Raw genomic sequence first — 27,335 nt, forward strand, 5'->3', positions numbered from 1 at the left:
GCCGATTGGTATCAAATGTTCGTAGTAAAAAATACAAACATAGCTATTCTTTTCAAACAAATATAATGTCTACAAGACAAGTCTAGGATAGTATGATCAAATCAAAAGTCGATCTGTTATCTATCATTGCATTGTGATTATTTATGAAGTTGATGTCTTAATTTGAAGGTATAACAACCCGTTATACAAAATGTCATCCAGTCTGGACTTACTCAAACCATTAAAGAAATCACATTTGTAACTGAATATTCTTCCTCAACTCATGGTGATAAAACATAAAGGTCTATTTTTAGTAACTCTGCTATATCGTGTACGAATACTACATTTTGAAGAAGATCTCTTGAGATTCAAGCATTCATCAAAATTATAAAAGTCATGCTAATCAAAAATAGTTCTTAGTTGCCGGAATACATTTGGGATGTTTAGAAAAATTGGATTATCATTCAGATCCATTTCTGGAGAAACACAACACCGTAGAAATTACCCTGAGATGGAGATACATTTTTCTGCAGAAACTTGCCTTCGTCAACAAGATTGTCTCGAGATGGAAATATTTACATTCATGTCATACCTGGGCTGCGAAAACGTTCGATACGGGTGTTCCGGACCGTGTTATAATTTCCGTATCACACGGGGTTATAGACTTGTATCACACCGGCTTCCATAGAATGTTTAGAATGCATTTCGAGCACACCGGTTGCGCCGCCGCCGAAAATTTGAATGCATATACTGGATTTGGAGGTTGAAATCAATGTTGTTACAGTTTTGTGTTCGAGGACACAAAACTACCTCAATTTTTGGCGCATTCCGCATTGAACTTTGTGTTTTCTCGGGCGGGTATGACATAAATAAAATACAACACGGGATATTCCGCATCACCCGAGGTACAAGTCCGACAGCGGGTAGGATCGCCCGACGCCCGTAGGGTGATCCGACCCTCGGGAGGTGTATTCTATATGTAAATCAATGAGCATTACTGGATGCAGCCATATCCTGTAGCTAATGTCATGCCTCCGTAATTAGTTTCATCAGGCTGGCCAATGGCTGAGTAATCAAGTTCTTTATTTACAACCAAACAAATGACAACAGCCGACGTTTTCATGACCGTCTGTCATCATCTTCATGACAATAATGTTTGGTTCTCTTTGCACTGCAGGTAGGTGTCGCAGCAAACGATGTGGACATTTTGGGTATTATTAAGAAACAATAACCTCAGCTGTTATGATTCGTTTTGTTGTGATTAAAAATCTTTGTTATTCATTTAAAGTCATGCCATTCACAGAAATATCTATGTAACGTATATCTGCCGCTCATGACAATGTCATTATCATAGCATAATTTCGAAGTCATGAGCCAACGCTACCCTCGTGTAAACAATAGATTCTATGAATTACAGTCCATCATAACCTAAAGACAATTCATTGTCGATTTGACAAGTTTCACACACGTCAGATTTATATGAAGGAACTTGAAACGTTACTCTGCCCACACAGTAAGCATGAGCACCACAAGGTAAGTGAGCAGAACATAGCCTGCAGCGCGATGTGCCTGCAATGCTGTAGATCCGCCTGCAGGACCAGAACCATCGTCAGGACCGGAACCATCGCCAGGACCAGAACCATTGTCAGGATCAGGGGTTGGTGTGGCGCTCAGGCTGCAGATGTCTTCGGTAGGCAGTCTGGTTCCACGGGGGAAGGGGAGGTCATACCCTGTCAGGGCAGTCTGTGTATTGTAATGGAGAAAGATGTTAGAACATAATTAGTTCGTAAGAAAATAGTGTCAGCAACATAGTCATTCAATTTACGAGAGAAACATCTACCAATACAAACAGTCGAGGCTAGCAAAGCGACTAAATATGCTGCAGTAGCAAAACAGTAACGTACATTTTAGGTTCCTATAAAAAAAGCACCAGTGGAATTCTTTTCACAACTTATGCATCTACAAGATTGGTTTACAAGTATAACTGATAGGGCACGTGTTATGTTAGAGCGCGCCCCCCCCCCCATTACCACCAAAGAAACTAACGTAACTGCATGCACTACAAGAACATACAGTTTAAATTGTTATGTCAAAATTGTTAGTTGACACTTTATCTATAACCTACACATCTACAACAAGGTTGGCCTTACAGTGTCCACGTTGGTCTTGGGGCTAGCCTTGCAATACGAGTAGAATGTTGAGTTCAGGAGATGTTCGGAGAAGTCTCGTCCTTTCTCGCGAGTCCACGGAACGGCCTCCATCACCTCCTCGTAGGACATGTTGACCATGTGTTCTGGTGCCGTAATGTGGACATCTAAATTTTCGTCACTGTAAACACGAAATGGGAAAGCAAGTCAGTTGCTACCTAAAGCAAGAGAGCAGATTTACCCAAAATACGTGTTTCGGCAATCTTTTATTGACCTTTTTTATTGTCTTGACAGAAGAGATCAACGTGCGGGACCCCCTGTAACTATAGTGACCTTTTTCCTGTTACGGCCCCGAACTAGACAATTTACATGTGGTAGCACCATCAAACAATTATTATGAACAACCTCTCCAAGTTTTAAAGAATTTCAGTCAAATATGACACCATAATTTCCTCTATCTATACTATACTATGACTCTTATTATCACCATTTAGCATTCTAATCTAATTTGTTATTATCATTATTCATTCTATGTTAAATTGTTCTTATGTACTTTGCTGTTTACAAGGTGTGTTTTTTTATTTGTGCCTCGTGGCACCATTAGTGATCGTGCCACTAAGTGGGCAACCCTGGTAAAATATGACAGAAAATAGGTAAATAGATAAATGCTGAAAATAAAACAAATCGTACAAACGTATTTAAAATGCCGATTTCTGAACCCTGGGACCAGAACCATAAACTAATTTAGGAAGTGCTTCCCACTGTACGTGGCCTTGCTGCAGTTTGAAAGGTGGATTGACCCCCATAACTGCATAAACACGTAAAGATCCCAGACTGTCTCAACCTAGAAACAATGACTGGAGAAGATTAGCATAATACTGGTGAACGAGATTCAAATATTTTTTCTACTGGTTTTCAAAGTAACATGATGAAACCATACAGAACTAGAGTTCCACGACCTCATACCTTCGCCAAATGATTTTAACCTTTATGACTGACGTATTTAGGAGTGTTTCTCATCAATCATAAATCATACCAGTTGATCGTCTTCACCCAAATAACAGAAGTTGTCCAAAGTATGAGCTTATCAAAGAAGGTTATGCTAACATTTATCATCAATTATGCGAATGAGGTCCTTATTAGCATAATTTGATTCAACGATGTTCACATTCACATAACTTCCAAATGCCACAAGTATGAAATTGCCATCATTTACCTGTATGTAATTATAGTAATTTCTCATTAATTATGCAAATTACACCTACAATTGCATATTTTCTATCTATTAACATTCCTCTTTCCCTCAGTTACAAATGTCACAAATTTGAAAAGTCATATCATGGAACATGGGTTTTTAAAATTGTCTCATTAGTTATGCAAATTATAATCTGATTTGCATAGTTATATCCAATCATACAAAGCATCACGTAAGCTATCTACCTACCAAAAATCATGACCATCCACCAAGCCCATCTTGAGATATTCTCATTAATTATGCAAATGAGGTATTCATTTGCATAGTTGATATCTATTAATATTTCTCTCCTCCTCAGTTACATATGTCACATGTTTGAAAGTCCTATCATGGAATTTGGCAGATGTATAAAATTTCCTCATCTATTATGCAAATTAGATACTGATTTGCATAATAAGTATCTAATCATGTACATCATCACTCAAGCTATCTACTTACCAAAAATCATGACCATCCATCAGGCCCTTCTTGAGTTATTCCCTTTCAGAGTCTGAACCAAAACCTGCTCCTGCAGTTCAAAAAAAGCAGCTTGGGGGCCAAAACCTATACAACTTTCTCTCTGTCCAAAGAGCTATCTACCACTCAAAAATCAGGACCACAGCATGTCCAGAACACGAGATATCCAAAGGAAGTTCCGCTGCAGTACCGTAACAAGCCGCTAGGGGACCCAAAATCTAATCATTTCCATATCTCATCAAGACCTACCCACCTACCAAATATCAAGACAATCCATCCAAGACTTCTTGAGTTATGCTGTACGTTACAAACAAACAAACACACACACACACACACACACACACACACACAAACACTACCCTCTGCATAACCTTCCCGGCGAAGGTAATGACGCAGAATGATAGTAACAAAGTTACATGATCAAAACAACTTTCAGTTTTTAGAAAATCAACTTTGTGTTCAAATATCAACGTTCAAATCAGCCTGTCAAAGTTGTTTCAAAGTGTAACTGTACCTATATTTGCAACTTGGAAATGCCCTCCTCGCAGTTGAAATCAAATGTTTGATAGTTGTATGTCTAGAAATATGACTTGTAGTTGTGGTGTCTACATGGTACTCTAAAAGCCAGTTATATAGACAGGAGCTCTGTAGAAGTTCTAAAGAGAACTGCACATGAACTGCCAGCAACTATCTTTACTTATACTACCAAACAGAGCATGGTAAGCCAGTGTTGCCATTTATATTCTGGGTTACATAAAGCTAGCTTCTTCGTGTATAGCCACACATCATTTCTTATCTGACTACATTTCAAAAGTTTATTGAGAGAGTAACTTGTGTTGGTGGTAAGTATCTTAGCCAGTCATCCACTGATGTAAACACCACGACAGTCAGTAGCAGACTGACCCTGGTAGTTTACGTTAGCCGAATTTATTGGGTGATTTTATAGTACAAGCTTCCTCTTTAACGATAACAGCTGGCACTCTCTTTATTATCTTATTTTTGTAGTGGGAGTAATATAAGTTTATCTAATATCATATGTATTCATTTATTTATTTATTTGGCTGAAACACACCTACTGGTTGCCCAACTAGGTGGTTATTTTGGTAAGGGCTAACCTTGTTAGAAAAATACAATGATTACACAATGGTTGTATGTTAGAAATGGAATTTGACTTTATCGTTGTGTAATTTTTAAATTAAGTTTAATTGCATGAAATTCTATCACCTTAGGAATCTTAAAAGATATAAGTAACCTTAACTTGAGTGCGCCCAATATTGTTCTTTTTGCATATATATTGTTGCATGTAACTTAACTAGCTAGAAATGCTGTTAAAATAACTCTTACAACGTGGGCATCAGGTAAGGGTGAGTATAAAATGGTGGAAGCTAGTTTGGTAATAAGTGCAAGTTGCCGAATGTGGTTTGGCACAATGGCAATTAGTTGAGTGCAAGTGCAGTATTAATAGAAGTTTAAGCCAGTTTTGTAAGTGTCAAAAATTATATGTATACGCACAAGTCAAAATCCTGGACACCAGCAAAGTTAAGTGTGTGGTGTACGTTCGGTAGGCTGTCGCAGAAACCCAGGTTGAACTTCGGGTAGTACAGGAAGAAGGTCTCACACATTTCCTCTGGTGTTCCGAGCCCGCCCTGTATGTGTAAACTTTAAGTTAAAATCATTCCACAGTGGTGCCATACTGGCCTTGTGGTTAGGCACCCGATACATATCCAATTCTCGATAGTAATGGTGTTATAGGTGAAGCAATAAGTGCATTGCTATGGTGCAGAAGGACGTCATTCCGTCCTCTGAAGGAACTTCATTCACCATAGCTATGGGGAGCGCATCTATTGGCTTCCTCTGCGCACAGGCTGATGGGAAGGCCTTTCGTGAACACTTCAAAATGGCGGCTCTTGCAAACTACTACTGCTTGCTGTGCACACGCATTCGTGTCGAAATTGTTAAAGATGCTGTACTTTTTGGAGCGCTGACGATCTACGAATTTACCGAAGTAGCTATTGCCTGTCATGCCAACCTTATGATGGTCCTGGCAAGCTGCATCTACTTTTAATGACCAGCTTTGAGAGAACATTTTTTTTTTACATTTGGTGGAAAAGTGGGTTAGGTTTGTTGACTTAGAAACTGGAGGTACTGAGTCCAAATCCCTGACAGGTCTCGATATTGTGCCCTTGGAAAAGGTACTCTACAACCACAATCAAGACAAGACAATATTTTTTTGAGACGACGCGTTATTTTACTTTTATAAGGCAAACGTGAAAGGAAATGTTAACGTCTACTTACATACACCACAGAGTCTTTGTGTGCCGAATCGTAGACGCACTCAGTTATCAAAGTGTCTCCCTGTAGAAATAACAGTAAACATTTAAGGAACATGAAAAATGAAGATCAGGTAGGGTGTAACCTACACAAGAATGGCGGTTTCCTGGTGAATGTCTGATTGATGATAATTGCTGGGGTTTTTTTTTCATGTTTGGTTGTAGACGTCAGACTTCAGTACTAGGTATTTCTGCTCTGCAAAGAGGCGCTGAAAGTAAAGGCATGCAAGGCTAACTCAAGAAGAGCAGGAAATAACATATAAAACATAAGGGCCCATCAAACCGGGACGACGGTGGGTAACGACTTCCTGTCACCTTTGGCCCACTCCTGATGACGTCACACATCCCGAAGATCGGTTTAAAGTCCTTAATTAAGAAGACCAATGGTAGAAAATCTGGTGAGTCATTCCCTTGTGTTGGATGACAGTATGAAGACCATATCCGCCAAAATAGTTACTCAAGCATCTGGATAAAATTTTGAAACAGTCAGACGTTTCAGACAGCATCCGCTGTCTTTCGTCAGTGACTAAGGATAGGAGTGGAAAACCAGGTTGTATATCAAAACTCTGAATGGATATGTTAATGAGGTTAAGACAATTTAGGATGTATTGATGTAGTCTTCAAAAGAGGATTAATTCAAGACAAGGTTGTATGCTAATACTAAATAATACTTCAATTAGGAAGACCATATCGTACCGGATAGACGGTGACTTCCTCCTTCAGCATCCTCTGGCTCTGCAGGTTGAAGTCGTAGTTGTCGTCCCGTGCGATGTCCGTCTCCACGCCGTTATGGATCAGCCTGGCGTTCAGCTTGACGCCCAGCAGATGAGCATGCAGCGTAAGTCCGATGATCTTGATTGGTTCTCCTAGCTCCTCTATGAACTAGATATATTACGAATACGTAAGCTGGTGCGACAATGCAACTGTTTTGGTGCTTTAAAGAAACAGCACTAGGTAGCTTTTGCGTTGTTACTTGAATTACAGAAACACAATACAGAAGAGGAAAATATATAAAAAATATTTTATTTGATTATTTATTGTATAAAAAATACATGGTCCTCCCCGGTGTAAATGGATCAAACCTTATTAATTTACAGTCTTGTCTTATGAAGTTTCTACCTTATGTACAAAACTGGTGCGTTACGCCTAAAGATGGTTTACCCGCTCTGCGAAACAAATAAACAAGCAAATATGAACAAACGAACAAGCAAAATTGTACTTACTGCGCTCAGACACTGCGAGCTGCAGAACCCAGCTGACGTGAAGTCCATGGTACGAGGTGGGACGACGTGGTATTTGTTCACCATCACTCCAACTTCCAGGTTTCCAGCATCGTTGGCCCTCAACTCGGGTGTGTACGTCATTCTGATGCCTGAACTGTCGTAAATGCCTGCGAGGTCACATAAAGAATGTCAGCTTGACAAATTACCAGGCTACGTAAACGAGGGATTATATGGCATTACCTTCAGGTATTTCTACACGACAAAGAATCCAACATAGAAGAGAAGAGTAAGGGTGACCCAGTGTGCTTGACTGAAAACGAGAGCAGTAGCCGCATTTCACTTCTACTAGTCTAGGCGTCGCGGTGGCGTAGTGGCAGGGTGTTTGAACGCGTTGAACTTTCAGGCACTTGGGATAATGTACTGCCCAACACCACCCACCCCAACATTTAGTTATTGTACTAAAATCAACAGTAGCTAATTGAACTATTGGCACATAACTTTGTCTTGAATTAATCATCTTTCAAAGACTACTTCAAGACATCCTAAATTGTATTAAGCTCATTAACATACCTATTCAGAGTTTGGTATAAAACCTGGTGTTCTCAGTCCTATCGTTAGTCACTGACGAAAGACAGTGGATGCTGTCTGAAACGTCTGACTGTTTCAAAATTTTATCCAGTTGCTTTAGTAATTATTTTTGGCGTATCTTACTACCTGGATGTCTAACTTTCATCAACGTATAAAGGAACAATTGATTTCCATGGTATTTGGTATGCAGATAGCGTAGACAAAGATGTAGTCAGAGATTTGAATGTTGAAAATCATAACTTGATTTGCATGATTGATGAAACTCAATAATTACAGTGTTTTTCATAAAATAATTTAGATACACGTGACATAAGTGATTTATGGTAAATGGAACATTTACAAGGTGAATGAGGGTCTACTTTGCATAATTAATGCAAATGTACCATAGTTCCTTAGTGATACAGGATCGAAAACTCATACTTGCGACATGTGTAAGTTAGTGAAAGGTATACTTAACCATGCATATGTTATGTAAATGTGGTAGTTATCTGAATAATCATGATATTTCAGGGAGGTACTGTAGGCTCCGAACTCTTGCTGCTATTAGTATTTATCAGTGACATTTAAACGAATCTTCAATGATTTATTTCAAACCTGACGCCATTTGAGGGTTGTCATAGTGCACCTCCATCAGTACGTAACCGCTGTCTTCCCCATCACCGATGGGGTAGCCGACGTGCTCTGGATAAGCGAAATCCTGAGGGAAAAGAAAGAAACATCATGATTAGGTATCATGCACTCACACTCACAGTAGGGTATAGCTAAACATTGACAATTGAAACGACTCTGGAATTGAATCGTTTCTTCAGATATGTGAATTGTTTTGAATATCTGGAAATGTCGTTAATGACATTCGTCACTGGGCAATCAACATAAACCAGAATACCTTACCTGCGTAAAATACAGGTTGGGAGCTGCCCAAGATCTACTTACCCCTGCTCCGCAAGGAGGCGGGGGAGGCCAGAAGATCTACACAAGTCTCCTTCTTGTCTCGTGTTCTCCGTGAACAAGACGTACAGTAGACGTCGAAAATTTGGAGGTATACGTGTTTGCTGTCTTTAAAATATGTCACTGATCATGATCGAAGAATGTTCTAATAACTGTAAAATACAATATTCTATAAATATAAACTATTCGTGTTATGACAATGGTGTTTGTCAATGCATTAAGTCATTGGTCATAGACTGGTGAGAGAGCCAGTCATGTCCCCGATTTGGCCATGCACAAGCCTTAAGGGGGCATCTCATTGGAATGTGCCTACTTGCGCCAAATTACTGCAGCAACTTTTTACCAATTTTCATCAATTCTCCCTTATGGTCACACCGACTAACGACGCACAGGTAGAATACGTGACCTGTAAAACCAAAATGGCCGATCCAAGAATGTCGCATTCTTAGTTCTAACCAGATACAAGATAACTGCATTGGAAATCTCAGTGTTGACATCAACTTAAAAGCTAATACATATTATAGAATGAAATTTCATCGGGATTTTCAGTGATGGCGCCTTTTGGGCGATTGCAATATTTTGACATTCCAAAAATTCGCAATTTCACCGATTGGCATCAGCTATTAGGCGCAGTTCAGTGAAATACCCGCTAAAGCCGCGACATTTCTGTCACAGGAAACCTAACATCGCTGTTAAACCTACCCCTCCGCCGATGGCCCATGATGCAACGAGGGTTCCTTCGTAACAGCCAAACCAGTCGATAGGCATGTTGGGAGTCTGACACTCATGTCCCGGATGTTCCTCTGGCACGATGGTGATGTTTGGGTTCGCCTTGCATTCATAAATCAACACATGGTGAAAAAGGGCTTCGTTACCCGGGGTAGGGATGGGCGCCACCTGAAGTAACAAAACAAAAGAATTCGGAATGCACTAGTTTATCTTTGTCTAACACCGGTACCATCTATGAATACCACCATAACGATAGTACATTATGTCTTTTGCTACTCTGGGACTTCAATCTTTATATTATCCAACTGCCAGATTTATAGTCTGTATGGCGGTTACGGGCGGCTGACTAGAAGCGCGATTAGAACCAGGCTACCAGATCTATGATATAATAATATCGAACTCAAATAAAGGCACAAACAAACAAAATAATGAATGTTACAACGTTATGTAAATTTGACATGATTAACAGGTGGCCATAGACTGATTCGGTTTTGGCCACAGTTCTTGGTCAACATCATAGTGTACACAGTGCACTCTATGGCAAGTTGAAATGTCGACACTTGCTAAGCCATCTATATGAAGTCCATGTTACTTGTTCAGCATTTTGGAGCCGCAAATGTACCTTGATGATGTGGTGTTTGCTGGCCAGGGTCGGCATCTCGAACACACGGCACCAGTACGTCGTGTCCTGATGAGCGGGAATCGAGACCTGCAACAGAACACAAAGCCATATTGCAAAATACCATTACTGGGGACCTGCATGCCCTTTTTCATGAGGCGCAATCAGGCCTTTTTAGTCTTTGTATAATTCGTAGGCAACCGCCCAAATCAACGTAATTCGTCATCGGTATATCAGCCGTAAAACATCATTGGTCGCTTTCATTTTTCATATTACCACGGTAACGGGTTTCTCACAGACATATTTTAGAAAATTTTCAAAATGTCGGTTTTAACTGTTTTCGGGTTTTCTTGCTGAACCACACATATTTTTTTCACTTTTACTACATCTTATGTAATTTTGTTTACCTTTTATGGTTCAATATCAATAAATTATGCTAATTTGATGACGTCATAGGTCAAAATCCAAAATTTTCCATTAAAAATCGCCAAGACCTTGTATTTTTTATACAACAAACATTCAAATAAGCGTTTGTCTATTTTCATTATGTTTCATTGTGTTTTGGGGTTATTTGCTGAAAAAAGAATATTTTTGAAAACTCAAGATGGCGGGCCAAAGATGGCGGATAGCCAAAAGATATATGACGTCATTTTATTTCGTCATTTTGACATCATTGCTGTTGTTATTCGGCTAGTACAGGTAGCATAGAAGATGAGCAACACTTCGTCCTAGACTGTAAATTATACGATAGCGAAAGAAGTGTACTTTTTAACCTTATTAACGAAAAAATCCCATATTTCGAACATCTTAATGCAACAGACAAATTCATATTTTTATTACGCCTGGATAATCCTTGTATTATAAATATTGTCTGTTCATATATTTACACATGTACAAAGAAGCGAGAGGAAGTCGACTCTACTGGGCTAGCTTAGTTTAATAACACGTTTTGTCTACACTATATGTTTACAGCTTGTATTGTTGTATTATGTCCTTGTATGTTCCGTGTGTTAAGTTAGACGACCTGTACCTAGCCCCTCGGGGCATGAATGCACAATAAAGGTCTTTCATTCATTAATAGTCTGTGATTCATCATTTCCGTTAAGAATTTGTTGCATACCTTTCAGTTTTATTTGAATTCCCTATTTCTACGGTTCCAGCCAATAAAGTCACGTGCATGACGTCATAATTACATCATATTACATCATTATGACATCAAAGTTGTCATATTTCACAAATTTTACTTATACATAATCCTCTACTAATTTGGTGACCATACGATTAGAAGTTTAGGAGTTACAGGGGTCTGAAGAGGAGGACCTCAAAAGCACCCCCCCCCCTCCCAGGATGACCAAGAAGCCCGGTATGAATAGAATTGTCGTGCCTTCGGCGAAAAATATGTTCTGAGTGCGTCGCCCTCAAATATCAACCTAAAACCATTAGGTACATTTCAATCATAGAGATAAAAACATCTACCAGCTCCGTCTACCAGCCAAATGTTCCCCTCAAAATGCAGGAAATGGCGTTTAAGAGGGTAAAGATTCATCGTCCTTTAAGTTATAAATATTTAGATAATGAGGCTACAGAATTACGTATGTACATTAAACCTAAAATGAAGGAATGAATAATATAGATCTAAATGTCACATCGGTATCAAATCTTTCGTAAGCTTGCTGTAACCCTTACGTTGTTCATCTGCATATCAAATGTGTAGGTCGTGCCTGTTGTTGGCGTCTCGGTGAGTTTCCTACTGAGAAGAACAGTGCTTCTGGCTCCCCTGTTGGTCCCGTGGTAGGCCGGGCCGCTCACCCCAGACTCATCCTCCGGATCCTGGTCATGCCACGCCCACAGCACACGTAAGGTGTCCTCCTGAACACGACAAACACCCAATCTTATTCGCACAACGTTTATTGAAATTATGTCGTGTTATTCGAAAACAACGATGTCTAGTATTCTATTCCATTCTTTTTATTCTACTCTATTATTTTCTATAATATTCAATTCCTTTATTTCATTTCTTTCTATTCTATTGATTTGTATCTATATCTCCTTTCTATTCTTCTTCCATTCCTTTCTTTCTTCTATTCCTTTTATTCTATCTTATTCTATTCTTTTTATTTCATTCTATCTTTCGCTTCGAATTCCTATCGATTCAATTTTATTCCATCTTTCGGATTCTCTTCCCTTTTTCTAATGTGATTCACACTATGACAGGCTTTAGACTTTTTTCTAAAACTGTCGCACTAGACATCGTAGTCGGCTTGTCTCGTAGAAAAAGGCAGGATTTACACATGGTTTTAGAAATGTCGTACTAGGACTAGATTATACTATAGCTTTGCGAGTGTGAAGAGGAAAGTGAAGTCAGCTTACAGAAGTGTACCTTGAAGGCTGTGGTACACTTCTGTAGTAGTACGCGTCATTTCTCCTTACACGCAGAAGTAGACTACGATGTGTAGTACTACAGTTTTATCTGTTCTTTAAAAAAAAGAATAGATGTAAAGCGGACCTAAGAAGTCTAGTACGACAGTTTTAGAAACAACTGTTATGCTTGCCTATGCATCGTCATTATTTGGTTAGCTATAACTCACGTTGATGACGCGGTCCCTGACGTCACATGTCGTCAGCTTCCGGTTGAACCTCAGGACGGTGTGAGTCCCGTTCTCGTACCCAGACACCAGCTCCCAGTCCTGGCTCTCGTCCACAGGGGGCTGTGCCTTTGCCTCAGCATACCGGTCCTGGGATGAAACATTTTAACAATTATAATGATGATGACTGTCATTTGCACGTTTTTGTCCACATGGGCTAAATGCGATAGTTTAACTATTACATGAAAGGCTAAAGGAAAAGTACATGAAAACCCATACCATTTCCCATTCACTCCATTATAAATAAAATGGCATAAGTGCATTAGCCATTTTCGCATACTCCTATTTGCAAAAAATAATGCCAAAAATGGCAACTGGGAAAATGGTTGAGCATGTCAAAGTCACTCGTATGGATCGAATGCAAATGTCGCTCAAATGTAAATCGTGTATGGATAGTTCCTATGGTAAGACAACACCATAGGAACTGTTGTTATCCTTTGTGTTTCGAGAAAGCTTTCGCGACTCCATCATCATTTGCTGTGATATGATACAGAAGAATAGAATTGCCATTTTTTTGCTAATTTGCCATCCTTTGCACTCAACATGTGTAAATAAACTGATGACATGCTTATGAATTCAATGTTACATTTTGAATAACATGGCAGTCAGTGAATTTGACACAAAGTGTGTGTGTGTGTTTCATTTACGTGCCATCCTGGTAACCACTACACCCCCCCCCCTCAGTGCCGCACATTTTGTCCCCTAGGGTTAATGGACTACTCCTTATTATTGCATAAAATACACTGACAAATCAGTTCAAATCATGCTAATAAGAGGATTCTACTGTATTATTCCTTGTAGTGTTGCAAATGAACAATGCGAGGAACATCACATGAATAGTACAGAAATGTACTAGTTTAATTTTAGGAAGGCTAATTGCTTATGTTTTTATTGTGACTCATCAAGAGGGCGTTCAGCGTACCTGTTGCAAATAATTGTTCAATCTACAGCTCGATTTGATCTTTTTTAGGAAACTATTCCCTGAACAAATAGTCGACTGAGCGTCAGAAGGATTTCCTGAACAAATGAAACTCATTCGGTAAACATTCCCTCGCACAGAAATAAAATTCGGCTACTTATTACATGTATAACCAGATAGGAAAGCACGAAATATCATTGACATCACACTGGCTGGTTTTCATGTATTTCGTCAGCGGTTCGACATAGAATACGATAAATGAAGAACGTGGTCTTTGAAATATTTATTGCGTGTCTTACATTTTGTAACACCTGCAGTGGGAGTTCGATGACCTTGCAAATGACAAATCCATATATGGAGATGCACACCGTCCAGCAGACTCAAACGCGCAGTTTTGCTTTAATACTCTTTTGTGGGGTAGACCTTTGCAATTTGGGGGATGGCCTACTATGCTCATTGGCAAAGAAAGGAAATCACACTTGAACCTAATGCGTTTTCTTCTCAAACTTATGTCTTACTTCAGCCGTGCACAGCAAGAAAATAGCTCTAATAAGGCATTGTCTGCCGTAATACAACCGCTGTCCTCTCTTTCACTGAGAGATCTTATTGATCGATTGGCCATTGGTTCAACCTCAAAGTGACAAGGTACTGGACAAATTTCCATATGAAAAATGAGCTCAACTCTGACGGTTTTGAGTTTCGGTGATCCTCTGGTGATCGTCAAATTCGGCTGAAGATCGTCCGCCACCATTTTAATAACGCGGCGACTTCCGATTCGACCGAGCCATTTGACGGAGCGTTTTTTTTACGCTGTGTGTTTTGTTGTCCTTTCAGTCAATCATTTATATACATCATATTCCTATTTCTATGATGAAGACGAGGATCTGACACATACTTTAGGTCGCAGCGAGGTCGCCGCACGATCTTCATCTAGTGGAATGGGGCTTGGCAGCGTTACGACCCTTCGGTAATTTTGTGCGACGCCCTTATCACGACCCTTCGGTAATTTTGTGCGACGCCCTTATTGACATACCCCGACTCGCCCGGTGACGACGGACAATTGCATCCTGACAGGCCAGTCTTCCTGATCCAATTTACCCTGGCAAACCTACGTACATCATGCACAAAAGCCACTGGTCATGAAACAGGAATGAGCACGGTCCTGTAGAATGTTGACCTAAAGCATCATTTTGGAACCAACTTTTCCCAATTTTGTAGCTGTCATCGAAGGAGATATCGGACCTAGTTTGCATTTGAACTGCAGTGCGACAATTTTTTATCTTTTTATGGTCAAATGCAACATTAACAGTACATTACACCGACTCTCACGCCAGCGTAGCTCGCAGAGTTGACACTTATGGAAAGACAGATACATAAGCAATGGAAAATTTACACAACACTAGCTTTGCAGAGTCAATGCCTTCATTACTTATGACCACTGTATAGAATGTCTTGTCTTGTGAGGCAGCCGTCTTCCTGTTGCATTTTTTTCGCCAAAAACTCTTCATGTTGTCCTTTTCGTCTATAGAAACGAAAAATGAGTCACAACATTCTGAGTTTACACTTACTTGCAAAAGTAACCAGAACGTTATTTTTAAAGCTTAAACACAAAGCAACATGAACTTACGGTAAGGTGCGCAGTCCCGTCTTTGACCCAGCCGATGGCGATGTCGGATCCCGGCATGCCTCCGTTCGGGGACAGACCCAAGCCGACCCATCCTGTCGTCTGCACCTGGGCCTCGAACTCGATCTTCTCGTCGTCAAACTTCCAGAAGAGGTGGAACTTTCCTTCTTCGTCCAGAACCTCTTGGTGAGTAAAGTGGGTACGAGAGCTGCAGATGTCTTCGGTAGGCAGTCTGGTTCCACTAGGGAAGGGGAGGTCATACCCTGTCAGGGCATCCTGTGTTTTTGAAATGGATCATTAAAATATAAATTAGTACATAATGTTTGGTTTGCAAGAAAAGAGGGTCAGCATCATTGTCATTCAATGAACGAAACATCAATCAAAAAATCGATATTTCAAAATAATCTCGTGAGGCACGCGTCATTCCTTTAGTATTACTATCACGTACATTCCTGCAAACTTATATTGATAAACATCGAAGCACAAGCCAAGAAGAGCTATTTTTGGCGATTTTTTTTGCTTGATAACAAAAAAAATTCGCCAAAAATCTATATTTCGATATATTCGCGTAGTCACGCGTCATTCTTTAAGTATTACTATCATGTACATTCTTGCAAAGTTATATTGATGAACATCGAAAAAAGGGGCGTGGCCTTATAAATCTTGATGGCGCAATCATGACATCATACTAATTTGTACAAATTATCACCTTGCTATAACGTACTACCTGAAAAAAAATTAAGGTTGAGGAAGGTTTATAAAGCTTAAGAAAGTTTTTTTTCAAAACCATCCCAAAATTCCTCAGCCACCCTTCAACAATACCTTAAGATATAATGTGGAGTGTCAAGGTTATCAGGTTGTTTTATCCATATAACCTTAACCTTAACTATAACCTTATTTAGAACCTTAACCTTAATCTCAAAGAGGTAGAATTGAAATGAAAATGAAGAAAAATGGTTTGTCTTACAGTGTTCACGTTAGACTGGTGGGTGGCGCTGCAATACGAGTAGAATGTTGAATTCAGGAGAAATTCGGAGAAGTCTCGTCCTTTCTCGCGAGTCCACGGAACGGCCTCCATCACCTCCTCGTAGGACATGTTGACCATGTGTTCTGGCGCCGTGACTTGTACATCGAAATTTTCGTCACTGTAAACACAAAATGTGAAAATACAATTGTGACTATGTTAGAAATTACATTTGACTTTATCTTTGTATAATACAAGGTTCCTTAAGGTGAAAGAATTCCTTTGTGGGAAGTAGTGAGTCATTTGTATAATCAGAATAGTTATGGAAATATGAGGACAATTATTATTATATATTTGTTGTATTGAACACAAATCTAAAGTAATTCTTTTTTCAAATGCACTGACAATGTGAGCTTTATATAGTGGTGAGTTATGAAATGGTGGAAGCTAGTTTGGTAATGAGTGCAAGTACACAGTCTGCTCAGTTGCCGAACTGGCAGAGTATGGTTTGGCACAATGGCAATCAGTTGAGTACAAGTGCAGTGTTAATTTAAGTTTTACTCAGTTTGGTGAAGTGTCAAAAATCATATGCATACGCACAAGTCAAAATCCTGGACACCAGCAAAGTTAAGTGTGTGGTGTACGTTCGGCAGGCTGTCGCAGAAACTCAGGTTAAACTTCGGGTAGTACAGGAAGAAGGTCTCACACATCTCCTCTGGTGTACCGATTCCACCCTGTATGTTAAGATGTAAAAGTTAAAATCATTCCACAGTGGCGTCATGGTAGCCTTGTGGGTTGCTGACTCAAAAGCTGGAGATACTGAGTCCAAATCCATGACAGGTTCCGATTTTGAGCTTGTATTGTTCAATATAAACCTGGTGTGTTGCGCCAAGAGTCGGTTTATTGGATATGCAATGCAAACTAGCAAACAAGCAGGCAAACATTCCAAGATGCCTATCTCCGTTTAATTTCAATAACTCTTGGGCCACATAGTTGTGCAAGTATAAGGGCACTAGAATTAGCTCACTGATAGTAGAGTGTGTTCAACCACTATATCCTTTATAAGTACTGTCTCCTATTCAATATATGTATTTCAGTTGATACTGGACTACATTTTTTATTTGCTGGATAGAGTTTTCGTTTGAAGCTTCAACCACAATTTTAACTTAAAAGTCAATGTGACTTTGATAAAAGGACGACGCGTAATCATATAAGGCAAACGTGAAAGGAAAATGTAACGTTTACTTACATACACCACCGAGTCTTTGTGTGCCGAATCATAGATGCACTCAGTAATCAAAGTGTCTCCCTGTAAAGAGAAAAGACAGAGAAAATAACCGTTAACGTTTTAGGAAATTGAAAAAGTCCATTACCACTTTTATTGAAGATCAGGTAGGGTGTAACCGACACAAGAATGACGGTTTTCTGATTGATGATAATTACTGTTGTTGCCTTTTCGCGTTTGGTTGTAGATATTTGACTTCAATACTGAGACACTGAAGGTAAAGGCATGGTATCAAGACTAACTCAAGAAAAGCAGGAAACAGCATATCAAACATAAGGGTCCATCATGATCAAACCGAATCGAACCGGGACAACGGTCGGCATCGACTTTCTGTCACCTTTGACCCACTCCTGATGACGTCACACATCCCGAAGATCGGATTAATTTCCTAAAGAAGACCAATAACAATGGTAGAAAATCTGGTGAGTAATTCCCGTTTGCTGGATAACAGTATGAAAAACATATCGTACCGGATAGACTGTGATTTCCTCCTTCAGCATCCTCTGGCTCTGCAGGTTGAAGTCGTAGTTGTCGTCCCGTGCGATGTCCGTCTCCACGCCGTTATGGATCAGCCTGGCGTTCAGCTTGACGCCCAGCAGATGAGCATGCAGGTTAAGTCCGATTATCTTGATTGGTTCTCCGAGCTCCTCCATGAACTATGAGATATAACGAATACGTAAACTGGTATGAAAATGCAACTGTGTCGGTACTTAAAAGAATCGACACTAGCTTGGCTTTGTTACTGAAATTGCTACCAAAAACAGAAGAGGAAAATATATGAATTTCTTGGCTATTTCTTTTGATTCCTGCCATCACTTGTCCCTAAAGCCGGCGTCACAATTCATGCGAGCGTCGGCCGAATTCGTAGATCGCCTGAAGCTCGCCGCTTTTCAAAATCGTCCAAGCGTCGACCGTATTTTCCAATGAAAATCTCGGGTAACGTCCGTCGAACACTAAAAACTAAAAATCTCCCATGAGATGGTACCATCTCTTGGACATGGACGAAGTCAGTATCGACTAACCTTGTAAAAGGCCAATATTTGGATCAAAGTTTATTTCTAAAAATCGCCCGGAGCCCGCGTAATCGACAGGACGTCGGCCGTACTTCGGCCGAAAATGCACATTTGAAGCTCGCCAACACGTCGGCCGAGCTGAATTTACTATTTGTGACGGGGGCTTAAGGGAACCCTAGGTATGCCTGTTTGCAGGAGCACTAGGCACACGAGCCTCCAATTCGGATCGCGTAGTAAAGGCTAAAGCCTCTGTCACGCATTCATCGCCTGCCCACGAATGTGCTCCCGATCACTCCCCATCCAAGGTTGGTGCTGGGTTTTGGAATACCTGGAAAATCCATCCTATTCTAGATCCAGGATCTTAATATCCGGGCTGATGGAAGATGGTGTGAAGTGGAAAATGCGTTTAAGCTTGTTTTGAGCAGGAGCTCGACCAAAGTGCAGTAAAGTAAGTTTAGACAGAATTCACTTCTTTGTTCGCATCCAAGCAGAATGCTAGTATGACTTTCCGACTTTAAATTTCAAAATTTACGGTTCGAAGTTGTGATCCCTAGACGGCCCAACAGTGATGGCTTTGGAAATTTTCCTCACTCTACTCGGGCGAAAATGAGTACCTAGTTTCGGTCGGGATCGTCCTCCCGAGTGGGAAGTGAAGCCAAAGGTTCCATTTTTAAGGAGAGCCACACCTCGATCATGTTAAGAACCCACCACAACTTAGTAGGGGTCTTTCCTAATTCCCGATATAAATGGATCAAACCTTACTGTCTGGTCTTATGAAGTTTTTACCTTCTGTACAAAACTGATGTTTTACGCCTAAAGGTGGTTTACCGGTAATACAAACCAAACAAACAAACAAATTGTACTTACTGCGCTCAAACACTGCGGGCTGCAGAACCCAGCTGTCTTGAAGTCCATGATACGAGGTGGGATGACGTGGAATTTGTTCACCATCACTCCAACTTCCAGGGTTCCAGCATCGTTGGCCCTCAACTCGGGTGTGTACGTCATTCTGATGCCTGAACTGTCGTAAATGCCTGCGTGGTCGTATATAGAATGTCAGTTAAATACACGTAACATGTGTGATTATGGCAAATGGAACATTTACAATGCAAACGAGGTACTACTTTGCATAATCAATGCTAATGTGCTTAGTGATACATGATCGAAAAGGCATACTTGCGACATGTGTAAGTTAGACAAAGTGTACTTAACAATGCATACAGTATGTAAATGCGGTAGTTATTTGTATAATCAAGATATTTAATTGAGGTATGGGGGGTTTCCTAACTCTTGCTTCCATCAGTATTTATCTGTCACTTTTAAACGAATCATCAATGATTTATTTCAAACCTGACGCCATTTGAGGGTTGTCGTAGTGCACCTCCATCAGTACGTAACCGCTGTCTTCCTCATCACCGATAGGGTAGCCGACGTGCTCTGGATAAGTGAAATCCTGAGGGAAAGGAAAGAAACATCATAATTAGGTTATCATGCGCCAACACTTAAATACACGTCATGGTGCCCCAACGACCCCAAAAGAGGTCAAGGGATAGGTGAGGTGAGATGAGGCACAAACACTCACAGTAGATGTGCGCTAATGATTGTAGAATCGGCCAGATAATAGAATCTATGCAAAGTACAAATGGGGATATAAGCACTGACACTAAATGTTCTGAATTCACCCGTCAAAGACAATGAAAAAATTATAAGAATTTATCCAAAATGAAATGTCCACAACAATATATTCTACACATGCCAGGCGCATGTACCACAGTACCACAAAATGTACTACCAGAGATGGCATACATATATTGCAACATTAGCTTATCGTAGGCTCACAACAACCTGAGCCTCACTTTGGTGCATGACCCCGAACTGACCCTGGGAAATTCAAAATGGCCGCCGTAATTGGCAAGAGGTCTATTGCAATATTTTGACATTTTCAAAAATTTCTGGCAACAAATTGGCACCGTTTGCTTTACGCAATTTCGCGCGAGGCGCAGTCTGGTGACATACCCGATTACGCCGCGACATCTGGGTCACAGCAAACCTACATGTAACTTTGCTGTTTAACATACCCCTCCGCCGATGGCCCATGATGCGACGATGCTTCCTTCGTAACAGCCAAACCAGTCGCTGGGCATGTTGGGAGTCTGACACTCATGTCCCGGATGTTCCTCTGGCACGATGGTGATGTTCGAGTTCGTCTTGCATTTGTAAATCAACACATGGTGAAAAAGGCCTTCGTTACCCAGGGTAGGGATGGGCTCCACCTGAAGTAAAGATATTAAAAGAATTTGAAATGCACTGGTTTCATCTTTGTGTAATAATAACACCGTTACCATTGATGAATACCACCATAACGACAGTTATGGTTTTTGCTACTCTGGGAATCTACTTGATTTTGAATACTTATCCAACGCTAGATTCATGATATCATCCATACTTATATCATCTAAAGGGGTAAATTTCTAAAGATCACGTACCGTCTCTGTCCTTATTTTCTGTACTTTTCGGTTATATTTTTTTTCACTTGTTTACACTACTTTTCATACAAATGTCTGTTGTCGAAATAAAAGGATTCACTACAGCACGAGATGCTTATTTCCTGATCCCCTGTAAGTATATGTGGATGAAATAGATAAATGATTTCGAGTGTAAATAAAATCACAAACAAACTAAATAATGAGATGTTACAACGTTATGTAGATTTGACGAATAGTCTAGTAACTAGCAATTGGTCAACATGATCATGCACACAGTACTTTTTAGGCAGGTGAAATGGTTGAAAGTTTTGTTGTAAGCATTTTCTATGGATTTTTTAACCGTCGACAGTTGCTTATCCAGCTAAATGAACTCCTTGTTACTTGTTCAGCACGTACCTTGATGATGTGGTGTTTGCTTGCCAGGGTCGGCATCTCGAACACACGGCACCAGTACGTCGTGTCCTGATGAGCTGGAATCGCGACCTGCAACAGAACACAAAGCCATTGTAAAATATCATTCATTGCACGAAAATCGGGATTTACCAATGGTAGTAAATGCCGCGTAAGTCGGGTAAAGGTTGCAAAAAGCAACCTTTATCAGACTTACCCTGTACTAACGACCATTGGTAAATCCCGATTTTGTTTTTACCGTTTATTCAAAAAGAACAAGCTCATACACTAGAATGACTTGAAGCCGATATTACTACTTAATGATATGAACTGAAATACATATTCATGGCTTTAAAAACACAACTTAGAGCTTCATCGTCCTTTTACTTATAAAAATTTTGATAATGAGGTTACAGAATTACGTATTTACATTCTAAATCTAAATTACAATCTAAGATTAAGGAATAGATAATATAGATTCAAATGTCCACAGGTATCCAGATCTTTCGGAAGTTTGCTGTAACCCTTACGTTGTTCATCTGCAGATCCAGTGTGTAAGTCGCGCCTGTCGTTGGCGTCTCGGTGACTTTCCTATTGAGAAGAAGTGTAGCCCTGGCTCCCCTGTTGGTCCCGTGGTAGGCCGGGCCGCTCGCCCCAGACACATCCTCCGGATCCTGGTCATGCCACGCCCACAGTACACGTAAGGTGTCCTCCTGAACACGACAAACATCCAATCATATTCGTACAACGTTTGTATAGTTTATAGTCAACTATGTTCACTGTCACATAACTTCCAAATACAACAAGTATAAAAGGACCAATTATCTACCAACATGGAATTACAGTATTTTCTCATCAATTATGCAAATTAGGTATTCATTTGCATAACTTATTTCTATCAATGTCCCTTTATTACTCAGTTACATATGTTGCACTTTTAAACTGTCGTACCATTGAACGGAGTGGGTTTATAAAATCCCCCCTTACTTATGCAAATTAGGCTTAATCACAATTTCACCGTATAGCATAGAACCTAATAGCTTTTAGTACTTTGATATAAGTAGCTAGCAGTATTTTATTTTTGCCTTACATTGTACCTGTTACAATCGTTGTGCAATAAACTTTAACTTGACTTGCCTTGACTATCGAGTAACACTTAAGCTATCCACATAATAGAAACAAGTATACAGGTTTGGTTGCATATTCCTCTGTGGTTTGACCAGCTGTCGGGTCCCTGGGGAATTTTTGACCCAGTTTCGAAACCAACAGGTGACACCTGTCATAACATGCCTAGAATGGAAATATGGATAATCTTCATTACTATTGAACTTTAGTCCCAATTTGCATTATTTGCAATTCACTGTGTACATCTCTGTCTAAGCTACCTGCATAGTAAATAATATGAAAATCTGTTGCTCCTTTCTTCAGTTATTCTCCTTAGAAGATTTTGACAAATACGCCATTGCAGTTCCAGTGTCACATACCAGGGGGCCCAAAATCGACCTTGACCTTTCTCCGCCCATCACCTACCCACATACCAAATAACATTACAATCCATCAAGACTTTCTTCAGTTATGCTGACTTTAAGCATCGGGACACGCACACACACACACAAGCAAACACACACGCAAACACACTCTAAACAATGCAGGTCCTTAGACCGTGCGTCCAGTACGACAGTTTCAGAAACAAGTGTAAAGCCTGCATACTATATATAATAGTATGAATCGCCACTATTTGGGTAGCTACTACTCACGTTGATGACGCGGTCCCTGTCGTCACATGTTGTCAGCTTCCGGTTGAACCTCAGGACGGTGTGAGTCCCGTTCTCGTACCCAGACACCAGCTCCCAGTCCTGGCTCTCGTCCACAGGGGGCTGTGCCTGTGCCTCAGCGTACCGGTCCTGGGATGCAACATTTTAACAATTATAATGGTGATGATCTTTATTTCCACGTCCACATGAGCCAAATGCGGTAGTTTCACTGTTACATCAAAGGCTAAAGATGAAGCGATTATTGATTGTAGTGTTGCTGGTGAACAATTAATGGTAGAAGGTCTCATGAGTGAATGGCGACAAGTTGGCAACTAGTTGCAAATGACAGACGCCAACTAGTTGCGTGCAGTTACCAAGTAGTTGCCACGCGGTTTCCAATGAATGCCAATTCGTCTCCTGCTGAGGCGATTTTTTCCAGTTGCCAACTTGTTTCCAATATTGGCTCCCTACTTAGAACAATTAGTTGCCAATGGGTCCCCATCAGTCGCCAAAAAGGTGTCATTTATTTTGTCAAAGTAGTAAGTCAGCTTCAAGGTTTGTTTTCTCTAATAAGTCTATAAACATATATCATTACACATACATGATACAAAATATATACATGTGGTAAAGTGAAATATGGTATATTGTTCGTATCAGTTCGTTTTGGTAATTTCTGTCATTGTAAAAGTAGTCTAACGTCATGATTATGTTTCATGATATGTCAATCATGTTACACCATGTATCATTAGTGAACATCCTTTTATCACTGCTAATTTTTTAATGCGTTTTAGTAATTTTACATGGTTTTTTGATTCAGTAGCAACACTGCGGTTTCCAATACCCTGCTCAGCAGGGCTCCATTTGCAAATGCGTCGCGCGTCAGTTGGCGTCTGTCATTTGCAACTTGTCGCCAACTAGTTGCATGTCAGTGATAGGGCCCCTTTACATGTTATAAAAGGTGTTTTACATGGCCGCATTCGTAATGAAGCTATAGAAAATGTACCAATGTCATGCATTCTCTGTTGAGCACATGTACCCTAGATCATGTGAAAAAATTCCCAGCTACCAGTTGGCATATGATTCCTTTGTATGACAATTACACACTACACCCCCAAAAAAGGCACTTTCAACTTGAAAGCGCACGACCGTATCACCGACAATGTCGGGCTGTGGATGTCCGACCTCGCGCGCGGCTGCCGAACTTTACCTGCTTACTTCTTCAGATACAAACAAGCTTTCATCAGTTTGACGCTTGAGATCAGCTGGGCTGACCAAAAGGGAGCTTCCCACCGATATACACACATCCATGCAGCCGTTAATTTTTTGGGCTACGGACTCTTAGCGAGGGTACCTACTCGGAGTAATTCAGGAATGAGACCAGAAACAAAACAACTAAAGCTATGCTATAACTTATTCTATCATTTACAGGACAGTTAAACATATAAAAAGCTATGATAGAGAGGTACAGAATTGTACTAGTTTCACTAAAGGAAGGCTATTTCTACTTAATTGAGATACCCCCATATGAACCCGCGCGGGGCAAAGTAGGTTATGTTATCATTGTGACTCATGTTATCATTGTGACTCATTAAGGGGGGTCTTCAGTGTACCTGTGGCAAATAATCATTCAACCTACAGGTCATTCGACCTGTTTGTGGAAACCATTCCCTGAACAAATGAAACTCCTTCGGTAAACATTCCCTATAGAGATGCAACTCGCACATTCTTTATAGAGATGCATATCATCGACATCACACAAACTGCACACACACTACAGTTTCAACATTTTATCCAGTTGCTTGAGTAACTATGTTTGCCGTATCTTATTACCTCGATGTCTAACCTTCATTGACGTATCACAAAAACAGGTTTTCTTGTTTTTCGTCGGCCTTACGTCATAGAAATACGATACGTGACGAGCGTGATCTTTGAAATGTCTATTGCGTGTTTTACATTTTGTAAGACCCGCAGTGGTAGTTCGAGGACCTTGCAAATTACAGATCCATATGGAGATGCACACCGTCCAGCAGACTTAAACGCGCAGTCTTGTTTTTATACTCTTTTGTGGGCTAGGCTTTTGAAGGATGGCCTACTTTGCTGCATTGGCAAAGGGAATCAAACTTGAACCTAATGCGTTTTCTTCTCAAACTTATGTCTTACTTCAGCCGGCGTCACACGTGCACAGCAAGAAAAAAGCTCTAATAAGACATTGTCGGCAGCAATGCAACCGCTGACCTCTCTTTCACTGAGATATCTTATTGGCCGATGCTCGCAGTCCAATTCAATGTGACAGGGTACCGGGCACATTTTCAGACAAAAATACGCTCAACTCTGTCGGTTTTGAGATTTGCCTATCGTCAGGTAATCGACAAATTCGGCTGAAGACAGTTCACACCTCGACTTTTTAAAGTGATAATAATAACCTTTATTGTACATTAATGTCCTATCACGGGCTAAGTACAGGCATATGGATACAAAATACATGGTAACGATCATACGATGACACTAACAGGACTTTTGATACTAATTCAAATCAATGGATCTACAACTACTCTATAGCAAGTTCATAGGTTCGGCTTCTTCTCGTCTCTTTGTGATGTTAGAAATATAAGTTGAAATTGACTTGTTTGATATTGTATGGTCAAAACGCATAATAAAGATGAATTTCTCAATATTAGACATAAATTGAAAGTTTGGAAACATTTCTATAATACAGTCAAACAAAACATTTCTATCGTTTCTATATAAACTACAATCTACGATAAAGTGGAATTCATTTCTACCTTATTTAAGTTACAAAATTGACAAATTATTTGCTCCAGAGGCGTACGGTTGTGCCTTCCCGATTCAATACGCAGTTTATGACACCTGATTCGCAGTATGGTGATGGTGGTTTTAAGTCGTTCGTTAGGGATTTTGAGGTATTTTTCATCATTGTAATTGTAAGGCGGCGACCTCATTCGACAGATCGATTTGCGGAGCACTTTTTACGCTCTGCGTGTTTTTGTGCGACGCCCTTATTGACATACCCCGACTCGCCCGATGCTGATGGACAATTGCATCCGGACAGGCCAGTCTTCCTAAACCAATTTACCCTGGCAAACCTACGTACAGCATGCACAAAAGCCACTGGTTATGAAACAGGAATGAGAAAGCAAGGTCCTATAGAATGTTGACCTGTCGCACTATTTCGTACCAGTAACTAGATCTTTCCAATTTTGTAGCTGTTTTAGCAGTATCTATCGGGTCTTGTTTGCCTCTGAACTGCATTACGAAAAAAGTTCTGTAGAACCAATGCCTTCATAGGTATGACTACTGTCTAGGATCAAGAATGACTTGTCAGTACTTGAAACGTGCGTATTTCTCCACCTGTCACGCTTCAAAGGTGCGTAATGCTCTACAGGTCGCGCCAAATCGTTAGTCCTAAACTTCTTTCTCACGATGTCTATAGTCGCATCTTAAACTCCTGTCTATCGTCCCATCTAACTCTATAGCTAGAAGCTTCACTTTTCACTTATTTGCTTGTCTTGTGAAGCTGTTCAATTTGTTTCGACAAAAACTTTCTGATGTGATCCTTTTCGTAGATAGAATGAAAGGGTGTATCATCACTTTCTGTGGTTATGCTTACTTGCAGGTAACGTTATTCTTCTAAGAATTATCACAAAGCAACATGCATGGACTCACCGTGAGGTGCGCAGTCCCGTCTTTGACCCAGCCGATGGCGATGTCGGATCCCGGCATGCCTCCGTTCGGGGACAGACCAAGGCCGACCCATCCTGTCGTCTGCACCTGGGCCTCGAACTCGATCTTCTCGTCGTCAAACTTCCAGAACAGGTGGAACTTTCCTTCTTCGTCCAGAGATTCGTGGTGGGTGAAATCATCCGCACAGACAAGTTGTCCAAAGAGCACGAACACAGCCACTAAAACTAGAGTACACGAAATGTTCTCCATATTGCCTTGACAGCTGCGCTCACCGTTCAA

The 27,335-nt window shown here is 40.4% G+C and overlaps 1 protein-coding gene across 1 annotated transcript; it reads right to left on the reverse strand.

The window, feature by feature from the left end:
• Nucleotides 1–46: 46 nt before the first annotated feature.
• Nucleotides 47–27,335, reverse strand: LOC136421791 (uncharacterized). The gene is made up of 23 exons (XM_066409355.1): nt 27,039–27,335; nt 23,358–23,504; nt 22,131–22,313; nt 21,607–21,693; nt 20,803–20,997; nt 20,075–20,177; nt 19,592–19,758; nt 18,182–18,367; nt 17,676–17,735; nt 17,027–17,160; nt 16,430–16,607; nt 15,466–15,738; nt 12,863–13,009; nt 11,961–12,143; nt 10,278–10,364; nt 9,629–9,823; nt 8,573–8,675; nt 7,391–7,557; nt 6,864–7,049; nt 6,133–6,192; nt 5,350–5,483; nt 2,130–2,307; nt 47–1,722 (listed from the first exon to the last, which is right to left on the reverse strand). Exons 1-23 carry the CDS (start codon nt 27,303–27,305, stop codon nt 1,477–1,479), a joined length of 3,666 nt encoding a protein of 1,221 aa, XP_066265452.1. The 5' UTR covers nt 27,306–27,335; the 3' UTR covers nt 47–1,476.

The sequence above is a fragment of the Branchiostoma lanceolatum genome, chromosome 1 (genome assembly GCF_035083965.1).
Source record: "Branchiostoma lanceolatum isolate klBraLanc5 chromosome 1, klBraLanc5.hap2, whole genome shotgun sequence".
Classification (NCBI taxonomy): Eukaryota; Metazoa; Chordata; class Leptocardii; order Amphioxiformes; family Branchiostomatidae; genus Branchiostoma; species Branchiostoma lanceolatum.

Coding starts and splice junctions, on each gene's coding strand:
- LOC136421791 (XM_066409355.1), bottom strand. CDS start 27,305: ATGGAGAACATTTCGTGTACTCTAGTTTTAGTGGCTGTGTTCGTGCTC. Junction 17,161..17,675: donor ACAAAGACTCGGTGGTGTAT/GTAAGTAAACGT, acceptor CTTAACATACAG/GGTGGAATCGGTACACCAGA. Junction 5,484..6,132: donor ACAAAGACTCTGTGGTGTAT/GTAAGTAGACGT, acceptor TTACACATACAG/GGCGGGCTCGGAACACCAGA.